At 46.8% G+C, this 20,852-nt stretch overlaps 2 protein-coding genes across 6 annotated transcripts in view; both read right to left on the bottom strand.

Moving 5' to 3' along the window:
• PHAF1 (phagosome assembly factor 1) overlaps nucleotides 1-1,025 on the bottom strand; it is a 37,545-nt gene extending 36,520 nt beyond the window's left edge. For all 3 annotated transcript variants that reach the window (XR_007206315.1, XR_007206314.1, XM_048316455.1), the window contains exons 1-2: nucleotides 952-1,025; nucleotides 446-573 (exon numbers count right to left, since the gene is read on the bottom strand). Coding sequence is in view for 1 of the 3 variants with exons in the window: in XM_048316455.1 (XP_048172412.1) it covers nucleotides 446-509 (64 nt within the window). In the remaining 2 variants the exon portion in view is untranslated. The remainder of the gene's footprint in view (nucleotides 1-445; nucleotides 574-951) is intronic.
• Nucleotides 1,026-11,480: 10,455 nt separating this feature from the next.
• Nucleotides 11,481-20,852, bottom strand: part of CBFB (core-binding factor subunit beta) — a 39,628-nt gene continuing 30,256 nt past the window's right edge. For all 3 annotated transcript variants that reach the window (XM_048316679.1, XM_048316678.1, XM_048316681.1), the window contains one exon: nucleotides 11,481-13,780. In XM_048316679.1, coding sequence (XP_048172636.1) covers nucleotides 13,758-13,780 — 23 coding nt within the window. In that variant the 3' untranslated portion in view covers nucleotides 11,481-13,757. The remainder of the gene's footprint in view (nucleotides 13,781-20,852) is intronic.

Raw genomic sequence — 20,852 nt, 5'->3', positions numbered from 1 at the left:
CTCGATTCATGTTTATGAAGGGTTTGTACAGAAAAGCACAGCATTTATGGTAAGTATCAGTGCATAGCTGAAGCTGCCAATATCACCTGACACACATTCAGGTGACAATCACCACATTCATGCTTCCTCTTTTAGGAGTTATTTAAAAGAATGACTAGTCTTAGGTGGCAAGACAAAAGAAAGCAAACGAGCACATGAAAGCACACAAGCAGATAAAGCACAAGCTAGCACGCAAAAGCTAAAGATGAAACTATAAACTACAAAGGAATCCTTAAAGCTCGTACTTTAGTATTTTTAGCGACAGAGAAGGGTGAGCTTTGGCTCTCGCTCCCTTTCTCTCTCCAACTCCCCGAAAGCGCTGGGAGAATCCTTATGGACGCCGGATGCCGAGAGGACCCGCATCGCCCCACTCACGCACAGGGCCGGGGGGAAGGAACACACTTACCTAAGGTGAACTCCCATTGCTCGTTCCCCAGAGACCGCTCGGGCACCACCTCCAGATCTAGCATTGGCTCAGGTAGCGCGGAGGCCGCGGGCTCGCACGGCGGGTCACCGGGTCGCTGCGCCGGACCCCTGCGGGAGGGACGCGGAGGGAAGCGGGAGGGAAGCTCGCAGCCCGAGCCCGGCCCCGCCACCGCCCCCTGAGGGGACTCGCCGCCCCCAGCCCCCGGGGGCAGCGCCGGGTCACAGCGGGGCCCCCGCACCGGGCTGCGAAGGGGGAGGCGCGGGCTCCGCCGCTACAGCAACCAACCGGCCGCCCCTCCCCGCCCCGCGGCCCCGCCGCCCGCGCCCCCCGCCCGCTCGCCCCGCCCGGTCCCGGAGCGCGGGCGGCCGCGGCCTCGCCGGGGCAGGGGAGCGGCTGCGGCCCCGCCGCTCGTCCCGGCGGCCCCGGCCCGTCCTGAGGGGCCGGGGGGGCTCCGACCCCCCCCGCGCCGCTGGGCCGCGACTCACCTCACTTGCGGCTGCTGAAAAAGTGCTTTGCAGCTGTCGTCAGGCGCCACCGCGCGGGGGCGGGGCAAGGGCGGGGCCGGGGAGGTGCGCCCCGCCCCCCGGCCGCGGGCGAGGGGGGAAGGCGTCGGCTTGGCGAGGGGGAGATCGAGGGTTCGAGTTCCGCCCCGGCCTCGCCGCCAGATGAGCATCCGACCGAGGGCAGCAGCCCCGGTTACATCCGACACGAGTACCTCGGGATTCAGAACAAAATAACCAACCCAAACCACAGCCCAGGTGCATCCAGTTTGTCCAGTTGAAAGGCCAGAGTGCAGGAAAGAGGAGTTAAGGAGAAATTAGTCAGTGGCACGAGCAAAGTTACCGGAATGAACTCGGGAATGACTCAGTAAGGAAGAAAGGAGTAACGAGGTCATTGGCTTTGCAGTGTTGTCTGAGCAAACAGGGGCGCTGCCACCCCAGAGTTCTGACCCTAGGAAAGCCCACATTTCCCTTGGGACAGGGCTCGCCGCGCAGGAACCTGCTTTGGTCACACCCAAAGACCCCGGGTGCCAGAAACACCCACAGAGCTGGGGAGGAAACTGAGCCCTCCCAGTATGCCAGGATGTGCCACCACCTGGGACAACCCACATCAGACCAGCCTTCGTTTTTATGGTGGAAACTTGATCCAAGATGAAAGGCACCAGGTCAAGCATTGCCCAAATAAGCAGAGACCTAAAAGAGGAAAACTAAGGATATGGACCCATGCCATGCTCACACAAAGTGACACCTCCCTGGGGTAGGGCTGCACAAGTGATGGAAATTCAAGAGGGTGCAGACGGTGTGGAAGCAGCTGTAACTCCTTCTGCTGGCAGGTTGAGGCTCCAGGAGGGGCAGAGAGTGGGGGGGAGATGCATTTTTTCCATATTTATTTGAGAGTGGTAGCAGAAAAGTGTCTCCTTGGGTAATACCCATCTTCTGTCTCCTCTCCTCCACTGCATCCCTCCGGGTGGAGACCCCACACCCCATCCCTGTGCCCACCATGTCCCAGCAAGGTCTGCAGCAGGGCAACCCCATCACATGGAATGTCCCACAGCAGGACAGAAAACATCGGTAAAGTACAGATAGCCCAACACAGAAATTTAGGGGTTGAACATTTTTTAAAAAAATAGTCGAACGTAATTTCAGCTAGGTTTGCACTGCAGCTCCTTCCCACAGGCAGAGCAAGCCATCGCTGGCAGGGGGAATCAAAGCATTAAAAAGCATTAAATCCCAGTCACGTTTGGGAGCAGGACCTCGGCCAGGCTCTGCTCTGAACACCACACTTCTCAGCATCTCTCTTCAGGTCACAGAGCTGTCAAAGCAGGTGAGATTTTAATGTATATGGTGTGGAGCAAGCCCCAGGGAAATTAGTTTTCCCTTGAAGTCAGCTGCATGTTGCTCTATTTATTATTCATGCCTTGCTTGCTTTTGTTTTTTTAATCCAAGCATGGTGACATCTTAATATGCTGAAAAGCACAGAGGTGCTGCCAATGTTTCCCCTTCACTCCAGCCCTCTGACATATCTTTATTGGCTCAAAAACAGAAATTAGCCTTTCCTCTCTGGGGAGCAGGGGCTAATCCTTAGGAGCCACTTGGCTCTCTCCAGCTCACTATAGAGGTATGAAATATATATACTTGTATATATACAGTATTTATATATAAATTCATATACTTTTAAGCAGGTCCATGGCACATGCAGCCCTCAGGTTGAGGTCCTGGGTAGAAAACAGGTGGGTGCAGATCAACTGGGCTTTGCAGAAACCCTTCTCCACCTCATTTCTGTGTTTGGTGATGCCCTTGGAATGCTCAGTGCTGCACACTGGGGGATGCAACAGTCTGGGCTTTCATTAAAGAAGATTCAGCATCCTTTGTAAGAGAGTACCACAAGTACAAGCTGAATTCACCAAGGAGAATAAAGGCCAAGTACACTTGCAGAAAAAAAAATTATTTCTGAGTGTGCCTCTCCCCTGCCACCCATTTTCATGCATCAACCCAAATCCCACACTAAGTGGAGAAAGGCTGGGTGCTGCCAGGTCTGGGGGTTTGTTCTTTAAAACACTCACCAGTGCATTGACAAGGGGCTGTCACCTCATCCCCGAGCTTCAAATACAGCCCTGATGTTACCGGGACGGCAGAGCGCAGTTGCCATGGGCAGTAAAGGGCGGTGGCACCCTACAGGGCTGGGTGTTTTCTGGTCAACTGCAGTGACTGTCCAGGGTGAGGAGGGAAGTCCCAGGCAGGAGCACAGATGAACAATAAATCCCAGCTGGCTGAAAATCCCATCATCCCTCCCTGAAGGAGGACAAGTGCAAGCTGAAATGGAGCACCTCCTTGCACCCATGCCCACCACGGAGCTCAAGCCTCCTCCTTTCCTGGGCGCAGGAAATCTCCCCCCATGCACCTAGGGCATTCTGCCTGGATTTCCAGACCAGCTGGTTCCCTTTCAGACCACATTCCTCATTCTATCAGCCAAGACAAGTAAAGAAGAAACCAAATCCCAAGTCACAGAAGGCAGAACCCCCCCCAAGGCTGTGTTCATGGCTGCTGTCTGGCTGTACCACCGAAGGAGAGCAGCTCCAGGGTTGCTTTGAGCCTCTGGTTTCAGTAGCAGTGGGAGTGGGTGGTTTGCACAGGTGATCACCAGCTCCAGAGAGAAGCTAGAAACCCCCAGCCAGGGTCGGCCCCATCTCTGCTGGACACATCCCTCCTGCCTTGCTCCTGTCTCCTGGAGAACCTCTCCCAGCTGGAAATCCAGCTGCAAGCGGGGTTAGGTAATTATTTTTTTGCACAGCTGAGCCAGCAGTTAGAAAATTCCCATTATGAAAATTCCCAGTTATGAAAATTCCCAATTATGAAAATTTCCAGATCCCCCAACACGTCTTCTTCCCCAAACCCATCAAGCACCCGTGAGCTGCTCATGGACACAGGGATGTTTTCCCCCTTGGACACAGGGGCTGGGAGCAGCTGGTATCCACAGGGGTGCTGGGATGGAGGTTCTTTGTGTGTCCCCACCACAGAGCCAGACTGCCAAAGGTCCCAAGTGGGGACCAATGCGGGCAGCTGAAATCACACCCCCCAGAGTGACTGGAGGAGCCCCCTGAGCTCCCCAGTGACTCCAGGCAGGGTGGCACTTTTAAGGCAGATTGGGCAAAGCACCATCATTTTGGCAACTGCTCATGACAGCCAAAATTTAAATTTTGAAAGAATAAAATTACCCTTCTCACTCTCCAGATTATGGAGCACTTCTTGGAAAATTCAGCCCCAGGGCTCAGGAAGCAATGCACAGCTTTCTGAAAATCATAATCAATTTTTAAAGCCTGGCTCAGTTGTTAACCTTTCTGACTGAAAGAATGGCAGTGGGTGCATCCATCGGAGACAACCCAGCTTCCTCTACCAAAGCCTTACAATGCTATCACATTTTGGGGTGAGATCAGCAGCTGTGGGAGATTAATGGATTTTTACCGAAATTTTCTAAAATTTTTCTGATTTTTTTTTTTTTTACTTAATTTTTTTACAAATTCCGCGCATCTGCGGGGAGATGTTCGCTGAGAAGAGCTGGGCTTTTCAATCCAGTCGGTTAAAAGAAAGCGGAAAATTGCAAAAGTCACCAGGAGGGACCAAAACTCCCCGGGGCTCGCAGGCGTGGGATGCAGCCGTGCGCAGAGCGAAGGAGAGCTGCCCTCTCCCGATCGGATTCAAGAGCAGCACAGATCGGGTCTGTAAGGAAATCTGCCCTGTGGCTGCTCGTACAAATGGCTTGGAAGCAGACACCAGCCTTGGCAGCACTGATTCAGTCGGAGGAAAGCTATTTGCTATAAAGCTCTGAAGTTGCTCTGATTTTTTTGGAGGTGCGTTTCCTGCTGCGGGGCTCTGGGTTGGCACTTAGGAATGGATCCAAACAGCGTTGGTAGCTCCAGGAGGGAACCTTGCACTCTGAAAGGGGGGGTTATCCCACCTCTTCAGGGGTTTTTATCCCGCAACCAAGGGTTTCGGGTCCCACCGAGTTGGGCAGTGCCGCATCGGTGCCAGGCTGGGGGTCCCCGGGCGAGCAGGGTCTGGCAGTACCGAACCCGGAGCTTCCCAGGGGAGACCCCTGGCTGCGTTTTTCCCTGGCTCAGCACTTCTCCCCTCCTCGCCTGCGCTGAGCATGTCCTGCCCTGCCCTGCCCTGCCCTGCCCTGCCGGGATGGTTTTCAGTCGCCCTGAAACCCGCTGGAGCGGCGGCCAAGGCTAACACGGGCAGGATGTGCAGCATCAGCACCCCAGCGTGGTGCGAGGAGCTGCCTCGTGGGGCAGTGCCTTTTTCCACCGGCTGGCTGCCTGCACACACAGCCTCCAGCCTGTCCTGAGCCTTGTCCAGAGCTTCCCTGGGCTGGGGTTCACATGCTCCTGGGCAGCATCCTCCTCCCTGCTGGGTGTGCTGGACTGACGGCTGTGCAGCCCATCGAATGTAAAGATTTTGGAGGTGGTTCTGTGCTTGGCCAGGGGTAGGAAGGTGGTGTATGCTTGTTATGGGCTGTGGGGAGCAGGGCAAGGCTACAGCTCGTCCTCAGTCAGAACACGGTGGTCACCAGCATCACTTCTCACATCCCAGATTTGGGCTTCCGGCAGCTGCAAAAGCTCCCCTGCATTTTTTGCACCGTGCTTGGTATCTGGAGATGGGCAGAAACGGGAGGCTCCCAGCGCTCAGCGCGGATGCTGCTGAGATGGTCCCTAAACACTGAGCAGGCAGAGGCACAGCCGGCACAGCCCTGCCCCACCACACAGGGCATTTCACAGGGCTGGGGCGAGGGCAGGGGCTGAGGAGGAGGGCCGGATGGATGGGCATGGAGCATTCCCGGGACGGAAAGGGAGCAGCAGTAAAAGCTGGCCGTGGGAGGGGCTGCTCACCACAAGGCAGCAGCTCCCCTGCATCGCCCCAGGGCAGCGCTCCCCGCCCGGCGGCCGGCACGCTTTAAGCGCATTTCACAGAACTCCAGATATATTTTCAATTCTCTGATTCGTGCAGGGCTAGATCTAAACTGGCTTCGCCTTCATTAGAAACAGATGCGCTGGTTTCTCCTTCTGCCTCGGGGTGGTTTAGCCCGGGAGGCGCTGCCAGGCGTGGGCAGGGTGCGAAGCCCAGCTCGCCGCGGTGCCGGGCAGGGAGCCGGGATGCGGCAGGGCAGGGGCAGCGGCACAGGGGATGGTCACCCGCTCCTTCCCGGATCAGTCAGCACGGAGCCAGCGGCGTCAGCAGCTGGTGCGAGGGACCATCTGTCCTTCCAGGAGCCGCTGGCCACTGCATCCTGCCTTCGGCTGCTGCCCAGCCAGGCACTTGGGGTTTTTAATCGTGTGTTGAAAACTGGTGGGAAAATTCACCCTGGGGGGTGTGTGGGCACAGGGATTCTGTAAAAATAAAGTAATTTAAAACACAGGTTTTATTAAAAAAAAATAGATTTGGGGATTCTGCAGAATCCCCAAAACCCCTGTTGCAAGGGTTTGTGGACCCAGGAGTGCTGCACACATGGCAGGGCTTTCACCTGGGCTCAGTTTCACTTCCAGAGATGTTTCCAAAAGGGACATTTGAGTGTCACAGCTGATGATGAGGAAGGGCCATGGGGCATGGTATGAGAAGGAGGGAGAGGGGTCAGCCCCCTACACCAGCCTGCTCCAGCCCTGGTGCTTGGGGTTTCATCATTTAAAGGGAGATGAGCCAGAGCTGCTGGGGCCTTCTCAGAGCCCCTGAAGATCTCTGCTCATTTTGTCACTGACTTCTGGTGAATGAGCACCTTGGGGGTGACTTGAATCTTACTCATGGGCTGTGGTTAAAATCAGCAACAGAGATGCTCTTTGAGCCTCGCTCCCAATGCAGTGCCCTGTGGTCCTGCTGGCACATCCTGCCCCTGATGTAGAGATCTGGATGTTGAGAGGGTGTGAAGGAGCTGGTGATGGGGCACCTTGTTGGGGTTGGTGGTTTCAGAAAGTCACGCACGCCACGGGACCACCAGCACCAGGTCCCAGCAGTCATACACCAGACATGCTCTGCAGAGAAGAACTGAAAGCAGAACCAAAAAGAGGATCTGTCCTCTCATCTGTGTGGGAGCATTCACCAAGTGGCTCTGGGCTGGGGCTGTTGCTGCCCAGAAAGTGATTGGGGGTTCCTCAGCAGCAGCTCTGACCCGAGCAGAAGGCAATTACTGGGCAGCTTAGTGCAGCCTGTGCACGCAACTCTGCCTATCCCTCCCTTCCCTCCTTGCCCTGGCCCCCAGACCTCAAACACAGCCAGAACAAATGACCTGAAAGGTTCCCTGCCCATAGCAAGGGGGCTGGACTGAATGCTCTCTAAGATTCCTTCCAGCCCTGAGCATTTATGACTCTATGACCTGCAGCTGGATCACAGCAGGTTCTCATGCAGGGCTGACCATCCCCAGCTATCCTCCTACTCCTGGGCTGCTGCAGCTGTGGCCACAGGCTCCTGCTCCATGGACAGGCTACCCAGGCGTCTGCAGGCTGGTGACAAGTCACAGGCAGCAGCCAGAGGGTAGACTGGGGCAACTGGGGAAGGCCAGTGAGGAGCTGGATGGTGCTGGAAGGGGATTGCAGTGTCTCACCTCTAGAGCACTGCAGTGCTGCCCTGTGCAGGGGCCATCGGGGAGCAGGGGCTGGAGTGCTGTGAAGGACAGGACTGCTCAGCTCTTGGTGGGGTGGGAGGGGACCTGGTGCTTCCTCTGGGTAGCCGGCACATTGTTCTGGGAAGTGAGATACTTGGCAGCCTTCCTGGCTCTGAGGTGATGGCCAGTCTGGTGTTTCTGGGTAGAGCTGCCTCTTTACTAAGGATTGCCTTCTGATAAGAATTGTTCCCCCCACGGCTTTGTTTGCAATCCAGCAGCAAACCCACATTCCCTCCACCAACATCTCTGCTCTCCTCCAAGCTTAGAGCTCCCGGGGTTTCATCAGGAGGCCACTCTGCCCATGCAGCTCCATGCATTTAGAAACAGGGGTTGGAGAGAAACCCTTGCCATAGGAGAAGGCTGCAGAAGCAGTGAGGTGTCCATGTTTGAGGGCAGTTTCAACATGCAGATGGGCAGGATTTTAGAAGAGGCATCTCACGTACTGCAGAAGAGAAACCCACAGCTGTACATTGAACTCCACTGACCTCTCCTGCCCCACATCCTCCAAGAGCTGAGAACAGCACCAAGACTGAACAGAACACAACCCACAAGTTGTATTGTAAAGTTATAATGAACGAGTCAACCACAGAAGCCAGGAACAAGCCTGGGCAGTTCACTCAATTCTTCTGCCCACCGACTGCAACCGAAGGCCCAACCCCCTTGAGGAATGTGAGCAGCAAGTGCCTCTGAGCAGGGACGTTGTCCCTGGCTGGCACTGCTCACCCTGGGGTGAGCGCCTCTCACAGCTCAGAGCCACCTCCTGAAAAGCTTGCTTGTTTCTCTATTGATTAGAAGTCGCTGGGTTTTTGTAAGGTATGAATAACAAAAGCTGAAAGAGTTGGGCATGCATGTGGGAAAGGCTCAGAGCAACAGACTCTCTCAGCAAGCCAGTGGATAACAGCTGGAAAAGCCAGGAGCTTTCAGGTGTAAACTTTGTTCCACCTCTAGAAGGTCTTTTCTCTTTTCAAGTTAAACCCAACACCTGCTCCAGGGAAGAAAGAAGATTGAAAAGGGGGAAAGGTGGCAAAGCCACCAGTTCCTATGAAAAGCAGAGAATCATAGCCTGTGGAACAAGAGGAAGTGGAGCACCGGGAAAACCCATGTCCTCCAAGACCCCATCATCAAGTCAACAGGGTGAAAAACAGTGTTACACGTCAGAAGAGTTGTGGGAAGCAACAAAGACTTGGCAGAAATCTCACCAGCTGTGATAAACTGTGGACCAGGCTCAGTAAAGGCACAAAACTGAGCAAGAAGCATTCTGGTTTCCCACTCCTTTCCCCATCTTTCCTCAGCCATCCGCTGTGCCAGGTGACAGCACCAGAGAGGCAGCACTCAGCTCTTCTGTGCCACTTTTCCCCCCTCTCACTCCTGAGCTTTAAGAAATGAGCCCAAGGCAATTCTGAAAATTCACTTATCTCAACCTGTAATTGAGAAACCTATTTAATAGTTACTTAAACCCGGAGTAGCTCTGAGCATGCAGCAGTTGATGAATATGCATAGCCTAGGATTTGCATTTGGTGGCAGTGTGAAGACAGGATGTCAAGCAAATGAGCTATGAGAAATGTTGCCCATGCAAATGTTCACTCTGCTCTAACTTCTCACTGCAATTCCCATCCTTGAAGCCATTTCTGTCATTCTCTTATTTGCATTGGAAATGTAGTAACAAAATAATGCAACTTCATAGAAATTGGTCCTATTTCTGTGCAGACAGGATGGATTCCTTAATACATCTATGACAGAGGGGAGTCCTGAACTAACAGCAAACAAAGGAATATACACAAGTCCTGCCAAGATCATCCCAGGCCATGCAGTTCTAGAGTTCTCTGAAACCACATCTTCATCAAACTTCCCAGCCCTTACCTGAGCAAGGCTTGTTATTAGACAAACCATCATAGATCTGCAGGAACAGAAAAGCTGCTGTTTTCACTCACAGTTCATTTTCTCTGTTTTCTGCTTTCAGAAAGGGGACCATGAGCTCAGGACAGCTGCTGTCTCCCTCAAGAGAAACTAGGAAACCTGCTCATCCAGGTTTTGAGGACTTCAGTAAGGGGACTAAACGTTGAGAACCCCCACCTGCACTGCAATGCTGCATCCAGCTCTGGGGTCCCTAACAACCAAAGGACATGGACCTGCTGGAGCAAGTCCAGAGGAGACCACAAAGAAGCTCTGAGGGCTGGAGCACCTCTCCTATGTAGACAGGAGTTGTTCAGCCTGGAGAAGGCTCCAGGGAGACCTTGGAGCCCTCCCAGTAACCAAAGAGGCTGGAGAGGGACTTTGGACAGGGGCATGGACTGACAGGACAAGGGGAAATGCCTTCAAACTGGAGAGGAGAGCTTTAAATTAGGTATCAGGAAGAAATTCTTCCCTGTGAGGGTGGTGAGGCCCTGGCACAGGTTGCCCAGAGAAGCTGTGGATGCCCCACCCCTGGAAGCATTCAAGACCCAAGTTGGACGGGGCTCTGAGCAACCTGGTCTAGTGGGAGGTTGGAACCAGATGAGCTTTAAGCTCCCTTTCAACCCAAACCATTTCAGAATTCTGAGAAACAGTTAATGCTCTGTATTCTGTTGGCTTAAGAAGAGGTCATGTAAGAGCAGGAGGTTAAAAAACACAGCTGGAAGTGACCATACCTCACCTGCTGTGGTTGGGCTCCAGGTCACCGACATCCTTCTCAATTCCAATAAGCTCCAGTATTTCCAGTGGTCTTTCACTCCCACATCAAGGACAACCATCCCTAAGTCATGCTAGTTAAGGCACTGGATTGTAACACTTAAAATTCTTTTCTGCTGTATGTGCCTCATGCAGGGAGACCTACAGGTTCCCTTTGCTACTCACACACCTGAGAGGTAAATTCCTCTGTCCTTTAAAGCCTTCAGCCAAGAAAAGGCTGTACAAGTACTGTACTCATCCACCTGTGATGTACCTTGGGCAGAAAAGTGAACCCTTCCACAAGCTTGCAGGTAAATGGACAAATTACCTAATGGGTTTATGAACAGCTGTTTACAGACGCCTTTTAAAACTCTGCCTGGACAGCAGAGCCTGCAGCAGCTGACAGACACCATCTACCCTCAGAACAGAAGCAGAGCAACAGTTTGTCATTTATGTCTCTTTTAAAAACTACCTCCCTTCAAACTGAACACCTCCAGGAAAGCCACATGTCACAGCACTGCTGCTTTTCTTAGGTGCTCTCTGGTCTGTTCACAGATTGTAAAAGTCTAAAATAAGGTTACACGTTGTCCTTTTGCATGTAAACATTCCCAAAGCATGCTGCAGCTCTCCAGTTATGAAGCGAGCAGATCTCTGCCTGATTTCAGTACCTAACCACTGTCATTCAGTCAGTGTTAACTATTTGAAGTTATATCACCTAAAATTTTAGCAGCTTCAGAAGGTTTTAGGTGTAGTATATGACATTCATATTTTCCCCACAGAACTTTACCACATTTCCCCATTTCCTGAACTTACACATGCAATTCCCCTGGTTCCCCCCTCGCCCAAAGCAGCACAATTAACAAGGTTTGGCGGCTGCTCTCACAACGTGCCCACAAAGGCTCTGTAACCGCACACAGCTCATTGCTCAGGGCCCCTGGAGCAGATCCATGCTTTCAGAGTAAGCAGGGCATATCAGGTGTAAGAAACACCTGTTTTAGGTGTTTTAGGGCAGCAAAATCCATATTTTCCCCAGTGCAGACCCTTTTATTAAAGGCTCCTTCCAGACAGCGGCTGAACACAGCGAAGGAGAGGGGTCAGTTAGATAAGTGACCACTGGATGTCACCAGTGCTTTAGCCACGGACATCAAGGCAGCCTTGCATCTAAACAAAATATGTCAGCAGGGACTACCAAGGAATCAAATAAACTTACAGCACCTCGTTTTCACTACACAGAAGTTTATTATGAAAGTTAAACATACAACACAAAAAGTAGCAAAAGCAATCCTGTAGCTTAAGGCAACTCTTACAGGAGATGAATTCAAGAAAGATGATGCAACTTCAGTTTAAATAGAAATTATGAAAAATATCAAATTGCATCAATAACTTAAAATGCACTTTAAAAAGTCTGCACTAACCAGCAGAGGGTAAGGGCTGTGATCTTAATGCCAGCATTAAGATATGGAAAGCAGCAGAATGCTAAATGATGATAGGGAAAGTTCAGTATTTACACAGAGATAGCAACGTTAATATCTGATAGCGTCATTTCCCGTGTACTTATGGTTTAAAACTACTGTCTGAAACGTTAGGAAAACATTTTAAAATAAATCTTCAGGCTATTCCATCAAAAATACACAGATGGCAGAGAAGATCCAAGGCTAGGGATGCGTGCGGATGCATGCGTGTGTCCCTTAAATAACTCTTTGCAGAAACACTTTAGAAAAATTATTTCTTTGGGGGAAGAAGAGCAAGAAGAATATGTGGCCACAGAGTGAAAAAGATTATCTTTCAGGTGAATCACATTTAAATTGAAGTATCAAAATATTTCTATTTGATGACATTCTCACAGTTTACAGTTAATGATATTTTTAAGTGAATGTTAAATATTCATATTATTAACATACAAAGATTCTCCTTCACATTGACATCTGCTTACATTTTTGCAAGACCTCTTCTGCATCAATTGTTTTGCCATTAATGAGGAATGTATAATTGTCTTAATTATAGAATTTAATGAAGACTTAGCTGTTCTAACCATATAGAGTTTCTACCTTTCAAATAATTCTTAAAATACTGAATTCAGATCCCATATTTTAAAAAGGTATTTAAGTGACATTTTAATCAATCAGGCTGTACAGGAAGCACCACATTTTAACAAAGCCAAATGACATCACATTCCCAATCAATTTTCTTCAAATATTGGATGCAATGAAAACTTTGGAGCAAGTCCATTCACCATCACTCCAAATAAAACAAGATTAATTCATACATTAATTCATCCCAAATCTTACCCTGTTAGAAAATGCAATATATACTGCAACATAGTCTTAATTTGCATAAGATTTAATAGAAGGGGCCTATGTGCAGTACAAGACTCCTGCACACAAGCTCATCTCAGCTTTTCACCATTCAGCACAACTTTACAAAAAGCCCAAGATATAAAATATACTTAAAGCAGTTATCTTAAACATGATTTAATATATATCACCTTGGCAGCTGATCACTTTTGTTCCCAGTTTAAACACTGTTGAATCTGATTGTGGAGTTGCAGTATCCCTTTGAAGAACTAGTTAAAAAAAAATCCCTGAATAAAACAGAAGCCAGCCTGCGACTTCCTCTGAGTTTCAGTAAAGCACTATATACAGGGTATAACAGCCACCAAACTCACTTGGTACAGAATAAAATCTAAGACAGATAATAGGGCAGAATGCATTAATGCATGAAAATATACATTTTAAGATTTTTATCATTTAAAAAGTGGAACCAATGAATTGTTAGCAGTTAGAAGAATACTGCAACTGTAACATTTACAAACCCACAAAGTTTGAAAACTGATTCCAACAGCTCTGATTCACTGGGTTTAGCTTGGAAATAATGCAAAATAATGTCAGCAGTTTTAAGAAGGTCTTGCAAATTTAGAAAAAAGAAAACTGAAAGAAAGGTAAAAATGCATATCTAAAATAAAGCAGGAGCACAATAAGGACAGTCAAAATTCCAAAAGCCCATATTAAAAAAATTAAGCTTGGAATGCATTGGCTTCCAGCAGTTTACAAAAAAAAAAAAAAAAACCAAAACAAAAAACAAAACAAAGTTGTTCTAAATCTGTAATATCTTGACCTCTTTTTAAGTGACAATTTTTATTACGGTTGAGAAAAATGGTTTTATAGCTGCATAAGTTTCCATTTCACTAAAATAGTGCCAACAAAAATAAGTTTGCATAGAAAAACAAAATTTCAAATTGCCACTGGCTACATGCTTAAAATGGGAAATGCAGGTATTGTAACATAAACATAGTGCAAACCATGGCAGTTCGTGGTGACTTCGACTGCCCCAGGTCAGGAAACAGACCATAATATACCCAGTTATCACAGTTTCTGGTCTTTTATTCAATCCTTTGCCAAGTAGAAGCAATGCATGTGTGCAGACCCGTGGGATGCCTGCTGCCGCTGATTAACGTAGTTTGAGATCATCGCCGCTCCCCAGGTTAGATCCAGGACTAGGGTCTTGCTGTCTTCTTGCCTGCATTAACAAACACACACTGAGGATAAGCAACCAGGAAATTATCAGTTATTTCATTCAGTATGTTAACACGACTAAGACCATAACCAATTTAAGGCAGAAACTTCACAACTCAAGCAGTAAGCAAAGCATTAATTTTTAACATCAAAATCATTCTTTTGCCCTCGATTCGGTTCATTCCCCGTAGCAACTGAGCTCTCAGAGGAGGGCTGTGGGCCTGGCAGCCGAGCACTGCCCTGTCCCTGAGGGGCTCAGAGTCTGCTGTGCCTCCCCACCCAGCCTGGAGCTCCCAGCAGGGACTGTGCTCGTGCCCACACATGTGCACACTCACAGTGCCAGGTTCTAAACATGGCTTTAGCAATCAGCAGGGGACTCCCACAGTAGTTAGGTAACAATTTTGTGTCTTTTCTTCCAAAAATAATGTTCTTTCCTGTGAAATTCCTTTCTGTTAGCCTTTTCTGTCAATTTTAGGGAGAAAGGCTACAATACAAGATAGAGTACATCAGATAATTTCCAAATAATTTTATGAGGGAAAAATTTACTTTAGCTTCTAGAATCAAGAGACTTATAGTAACACATGAGCACAATTTAATCTATAGATGGGCACACATTTTAAGACCTCATAAAAGTGGGGGTTTTAACTACTTTCTTCTTTGGTGCACCTGCAAAGTTAACAAACTGAGAAAACTCTGTGACATATGATTGCATCCCTGTATTAAAAAAAAGTAATGTACGTTTTTCTTTAAATAAACGATTCTATTAAACAGTTTGAGCTAATGACATTGTAAAGAGGGAATTAAGTATGGTCAGTCACACCAAAAGACATGGCTATCTACTTTCTCTACCTGTACACAGGTACAGCACACACAAATGCTGCATGTAAGTACTTAAAAACATTGATTTCCTTAAAATTTTAAAGCCATACTTCAACTCTGAGAACATCTAATGCATGCTAGCTGGTTTTTAAGACATCTTAGTACCACGACTTTTATTTAAGGTTTACAGACTGAACAGCTGGCACCATGGCCCGTAACTGCCACATGACCCAAACAGTCTCAGGCCACATTCTCAGCTGGTGGAAGGTATCATGACACAGGCTTTATTCCATGTGGCTCCATCAGCTTCACCAGCCACAATAACCTGCCACATTCAGGGCTTTAAAAAAATGCAAAGCCAGTGACAACTTCCCTGCTCTGAAAGACATTTCCTATGTTGTTGAAAGACTGGGGAATAGCCTCAATGCAGGCATTGTGCCACTGAAATACCCTTCAAGCAATTACCGTGTTTGCACCATCACACTGAACAACACAAGTACTTCAACAGAACTGTGACTAACAGGGGCACAAGTGCTGCTCTTTGGTGTTCCCTGGGCTCTTCTGAGTCACATTTACTGACAGAGAGGAAGCTTTCCCACCAGCATAGCAGCTGCCCCAGCTCATGGTGTGCTGCTGCTGCTGTGCTCCCATTCCAAAGGGTGAGCAAGCAGAGCCTGCTGACTCTCAGACCCTCTGCCATGCACTACTGACACCACTTTTTCCAATTTAGACTTTTCTTTCTTTGTTCACTTCTTCCTCCCTCATCTACCATTCTTCTTGTCTGCCTAATTGTAGGCTCCCAGTGCACTAGGCTGGCTGCACCCAGAGAACTGCTGCTTCCTTCTCCTATTTAAAAGCCAATTTAAAGTTACATTTTCCTTTCATGTGCAACAGTCCCTTTCTGATGCACATGGAGTTCATTCAATAAATCCCTCTAGTAATCAGCATGTTTTCAGAGGAGACAAGTCCCTCCTGCACTCTCCTTAGTGGTCACATTGCCACTATTGCTTTGGAAACACCTCCACTAACTTAAATATCACAATTGCTACCTACTACGTTTATGTATTCAAGTGTTGGTTGCACTTTAGATAATTAGGAGTGAGCCAATCTTTTTGCTCTGTTTTATCTGCACTAGTTGTACTCTGAAGGAGCAATCTGCTTCTCTCTCCTGCTTGCAGAAGAAATCTGAAGGTGACAATCAACATCACTGCTGGTGCACAAACCCACAGATTTCTCAGTAATCGTTCTGAGGAATCACATTAAAGCAAACTGCTCCAATCACATACAGCACTGATGACTGTAAGTGTTTAAGGGCATATTCCTTTAGGCCCTTGAAACAACTTCTGCAAACTGTCCTCTTTGTAGAGATACAAAGTATTAAAAGATGGCATTTAATTAAGCTTTTTACATTATTTCCAAAAGCCAAATCATTCAGCTTTGACTATCGAAATCACTGAGGGAAAGCCCGCACTTCCTTTTTCCTTCAACAGAAATGTAAACTCTGCTGTAAAGATTTTTCTTAATATGAAATGGTTGTTCATCAAGTCTAAATAGATACTTTCAGGCTAATTTAAGAGTTGTACCAAGATTAACAAAACAGCACCAGTTCTACTTTGCATACCCTTCTATTGAACAGCCTCTAACGAGATTTTTTTCTGGTTTTCCTGCTGCCTCTTTCTTCTAAAAGGAAACAAAGACATGCACTGTCTTTATGAATTACCAAAATCTTACTTCTACCAATTTTGCACTCAATAAACATTTTTACACCTGACTAGAAAAGACCAGCAAGTTAATTGCTGCTATACTACTGCTCTAGAAACAACAGTGTTTCTTCTTCAGAAAACAAATCATATGCACAGCAATTTTATTGTCAAATTTCAGTGAAGGCTGCAAGATATGAGCATATGGTTGCATTTATGCTTTGCTTAAAGTGGCCTTTTCTTTCAAAGCATATGAAAGAATTTGCATGATTCGTGACCTCATTGCTACTTGTAGAGTTTGCAGAAGCCACTAGTGAACAACTACCAGATTTGCCCTTTCAAGTGATATGCAAAAGGCATGACAAATGACCCTCAAATGTACCAAAAGCAGTCATTACAATATCTTACAACAGTGTATGTGGATAAAGGTGTAATTTTGCAATTCAGTAAGTGGGGATTTACACAAGCAACTGCAAAATGTTGGAATGACAGCTCTGACTCAGGCACCCTCCTTTCCTTGTGCTACTACTGTGCAAAAAGACAAGCGTGTGAAGCAGGTTTGTTCTATCAGTCACAACCATCCCGCCAGGGCACAACGTGCACAGTATACAACAACTACAACTGTGCTTCACATGCTGAAAGAAAAATACAAAGAATAAAAGATGCTTGGTAAAGACTAGAAAAATCACCTCGTATGAAGACAGGAAGCACACTGTGGAGCAAACAAGCATTGGGTGCTATTTTTCTCCACTGACAATTGGCAAAATACAACTTCCATAAGAAATGCCACGAGAGCCTTAACACTCTCTTGTAGGAAGAGTGTGACTATCAGTAGGGTATTATCTGCTAGTTCTTCTCAGTCTATTACAGGAAGCTGAAACTTCCCTTTTATAGATGTAAACCAGACTTCTGGAAAACCAATTTCCAGACTTCTCTCAATTGGGGGTTCTATACTCCCCAGCATAGCTAATCAATCCTCTAAATTGCAGTTTTTGCTGTAATTTTTGAAATGCATACCTTTTGCTGCCATGCAAAAGCACCGACATTACTCTCAGTGAATAATGGGCTCAGCTTCTCAAGGATTAAGGAGACTTGCTTCAATTAAGAAAGATGCATCTATCTTTGCCATTGGTAAATGGAATACACTGCTATGAGTCATGCTTAATAAGCCATGAGAAAACAGCAGTTATTCATCTTTTCTCTGTGTATTTCATTTTTTCAGTCAAACGTTGATTTCAAGTTTGAAGGAGCATTACTTCACATGTTCTTCATCTGTTATTTAGTGAAAGGATAACAAATACTTGCTTGTGAAAAACTTGTAATCAGTACACAGATCCCACCAGAACTGCAATTTTCCTAAAAATGAATGCATTTTAACCAACATTGCCAGTATTCCTCCAAGTATCCCGGAACAGAAGAGTTAACACAATGGACACATCAGGAATTTCAACACTGAAAAACACCTTGCACTCAGCTTTCAGCACATGAAGCCATGCAAATCTTCTGCAATACAGAAGGAATTATAACTGGCCACAAGCCATTGAAAACCTCTAACCCTGGAGAGGGTGTGATGACCAACTGAAAGAATTGCAGGAACATATTTGGAAAAAAAAACATTTCAAAGCCTCCTATCACATGCTACTCGAGATTTATTCATGCTGAACTCATAATGCTGGTACCATGGGGATAATGACACATTGACAAAAAAGAGAAGAGTTACTAACAAAAACATTTTGACTTGAGAGTAAACAAACACAGTAAGTGTGCCCTGCAGGACCTCTTACACCTATGCTCTCTTCAACACTCTAATGTCTGAGCTTTTCCCAAGCCTAAACACAGGCTAACTGGTATGGACTGAAAGTCCTATCAAGAGTATGACGCAGTAATAACTGTATTACATTATTTTTCTTTTCAATAAACTTGAAATCATTAAATCAGTAACTTTGATCATTAACTTTTCTGAACAAGAACCACACTGGAGCCTTTAACATCTGTTACTGGGGCACAAAGGAAAAACAAATCAGCAATAAGGAAGGTGGCATGTAAGCAGTTCTTCCAGCAGCCAAGATAGTCAGAACCCCTCCTCCTCCTCCAGCTACTCAATCCTGCCTCATGCTGCAGCCTATTGTGCTTCCAACTGTGCCAACAAAACTCCTTAAACTGACTTTGAGAGAGCATCTCTACCTACCCCCTTCCTGTGCATGTTCTGAGGCCTCAGGCATACCTAAGGAAACCAATTCCTCTTACCACATGAGCTCATCGGGAAAAAGATAATGCAGTTCCACCATGTGGTTTACATGATAGCTCTGAGAAAGCAGAACTGAGAAAGTTGGAAGCAAATTTAGTAAGTATGGACAGGGCTGCCATGAAGATGGCCCTTCCTTTCAATGAATCATTTAAAAAAGCAGCAGGGAAAATTTGGACCTCTGAATACCAGGCAGTGAAATGACAAGTATAACCATATCCACTGCATATACAGCTTGGGACAATGGTGAAGAGGAGGGAAGGAAGAGGGAGCTAAGTTGAAGAAGGGCTGTCACAAAAGGAATAGCCAAAATAAAGTCTCTTCATGGACAACTCCACTGCAATTCTTTAATTGGATTCTGGCAGCTCTATCCTGTTGAAACAGACAGAGCAGATGCATTATGTGCCTTGGCATCTGCCATCTATAATTTACTAAGTAAGTGAAAAATCAGGCTGTGCTATGAAAAACTAAACAGTGAACATTTGGATTCTCTTAGGACGGTCAACCTCCTGAAAAGGGATAAAAAACCCCCAACAAAACAAAACAACCAACCAAACCTGAGAATACTTTGCAGATACTTTTCTAAAAAGTATACAACCGCAGGATAAAAACCACCCAAATGAAAAAACCCTGAAGCAAAGAGAGCAATACTCAGAAAAATGACTAGTTACAATCAAGCACACCTTCCCTTAGTCCTGTTATCTGAGGCAGACCCACAGCAAGAAAAGCAATGAACTGAAAACTCTTTAAGTTGCTGATTAATAACAGCCTCTCCCATACACATTTGAACATGGTTCAAAATGCTGGCCCTGCTTCCTGTCACCTTATTCAATAGAAGGGCAGGAGAAACTCAGCCTTCTCAGAATTAGAATCAGGAAAACTGGGGCCCTACAGCATAATGAGAATGTCAGCTTATATATAATAGAACTTCTTTGGTCACAGCTTGATGAAGCAGCCCATGTGCTTTCTGGTCTCTGGGGGCCTTGCACAGAGACTCTCAATCTTCACTTCCCAGAATGTCAGCCACAGCAGCACCACTACATACTGCATCTATGAGCCACTGGCAGACAGAGGGGATATGATCTTTACCACATTCCTAGCAGGCATAGCTATCAGCATTAGACTTCATGGCCTGGATCCAGTCTCTGGAGTTGCTTTGTTTGCTGCCCATAACATCCATTTTGCTATCAGCTCTCCTTTTCACTGAACCTGGGAAGAAGTAGCCTTGATCTTTCTTAATTATAATGTCAAGCAGCACTTAAATTATGCAAATAATGGAAAACAGTCTCTCAAACTTGGCAAGAGATCTGGCTGCTAGACTGAAGTAACTGTAGCACTATTAATGCCATGAATTCTATACCCAATGCTCTTTTTTATTCCTACTTCCATTCTGATTGTCTTTCAAGCTCACTGAAAGTCAAAATAAAAAATTTTCCTGACAAAGGCCATTGATAAGAGTGACTTAGCACCTGCCTCCATCAGGACTTCAATTTCAAACTCCTATCTACTTCCTAGAAACCGTGTTCTACAGAAAATACACATGAATCGTGTCACCTGCAGAGCCTGCTCTCCCATGGGCTGCAAGAGAGCTCCAGAGCATGACCAGGCCAAGCAGCACATCTGCTTCCTAACCCCCATGCACCCCCTCACCTGAAATCTTTGCAATGGTTGCATCTTTGTTTAAAAGCAATTATGAAGGTAATGATTCTGCTGCCCCAAACTGGTAACTGGATCAAGGTCACCGCAAGCCAAGGAAGGAAAAAGCACAGCAAAAATAGGTAGCTCTGAAGAGCTTTGAGTAGACACTGAAATTTTTACTTTCATATTAAAACTTATTTTCCAAGGGAAAAAAAGCTTGAAGTGCTCCTTTTTAGAAAGTATTGTTTGAAGGCTGGTCTAAAGGTTATAAATTTATAATTAATATTGATTGCCTCCAGACAGTATTCCTCTGTTGCTCAGCCCCTTTCTAACCTTCATTGACTGAAAGAAGACGCTTATATTACAGTATTCCCTGATTTGCAAGATTGATCTTCTCCATCCTACAGTCAGCATTGATTCTGTACAGCACACATTTTTTTTCTGATCTATGCATTCCGTAGCACTTTTGCACAACCACCAACTATTTAAGTTCTTGTGAAGCAAACCAGTCATAACTTAACTGGCCTACTCGTACTGCAGAAGCTTTTGAGGCAATACACTCCCACTCTAATGCCTCTAAGTTATGTTGTATCCATCCTGCACCTAAACAAATTATTTATGGTCATACACAAGCATATATCAAGACTACGCTACCCACTGCACATGAAAAATTA

Source organism: Corvus hawaiiensis, chromosome 12 (genome assembly GCF_020740725.1).
Source record: "Corvus hawaiiensis isolate bCorHaw1 chromosome 12, bCorHaw1.pri.cur, whole genome shotgun sequence".
NCBI classification, from domain to species: Eukaryota; Metazoa; Chordata; class Aves; order Passeriformes; family Corvidae; genus Corvus; species Corvus hawaiiensis.
The sequence above is the reverse complement of the archived record's forward strand: the minus strand, read 5'-3'. Positions and strand labels throughout refer to the sequence as shown.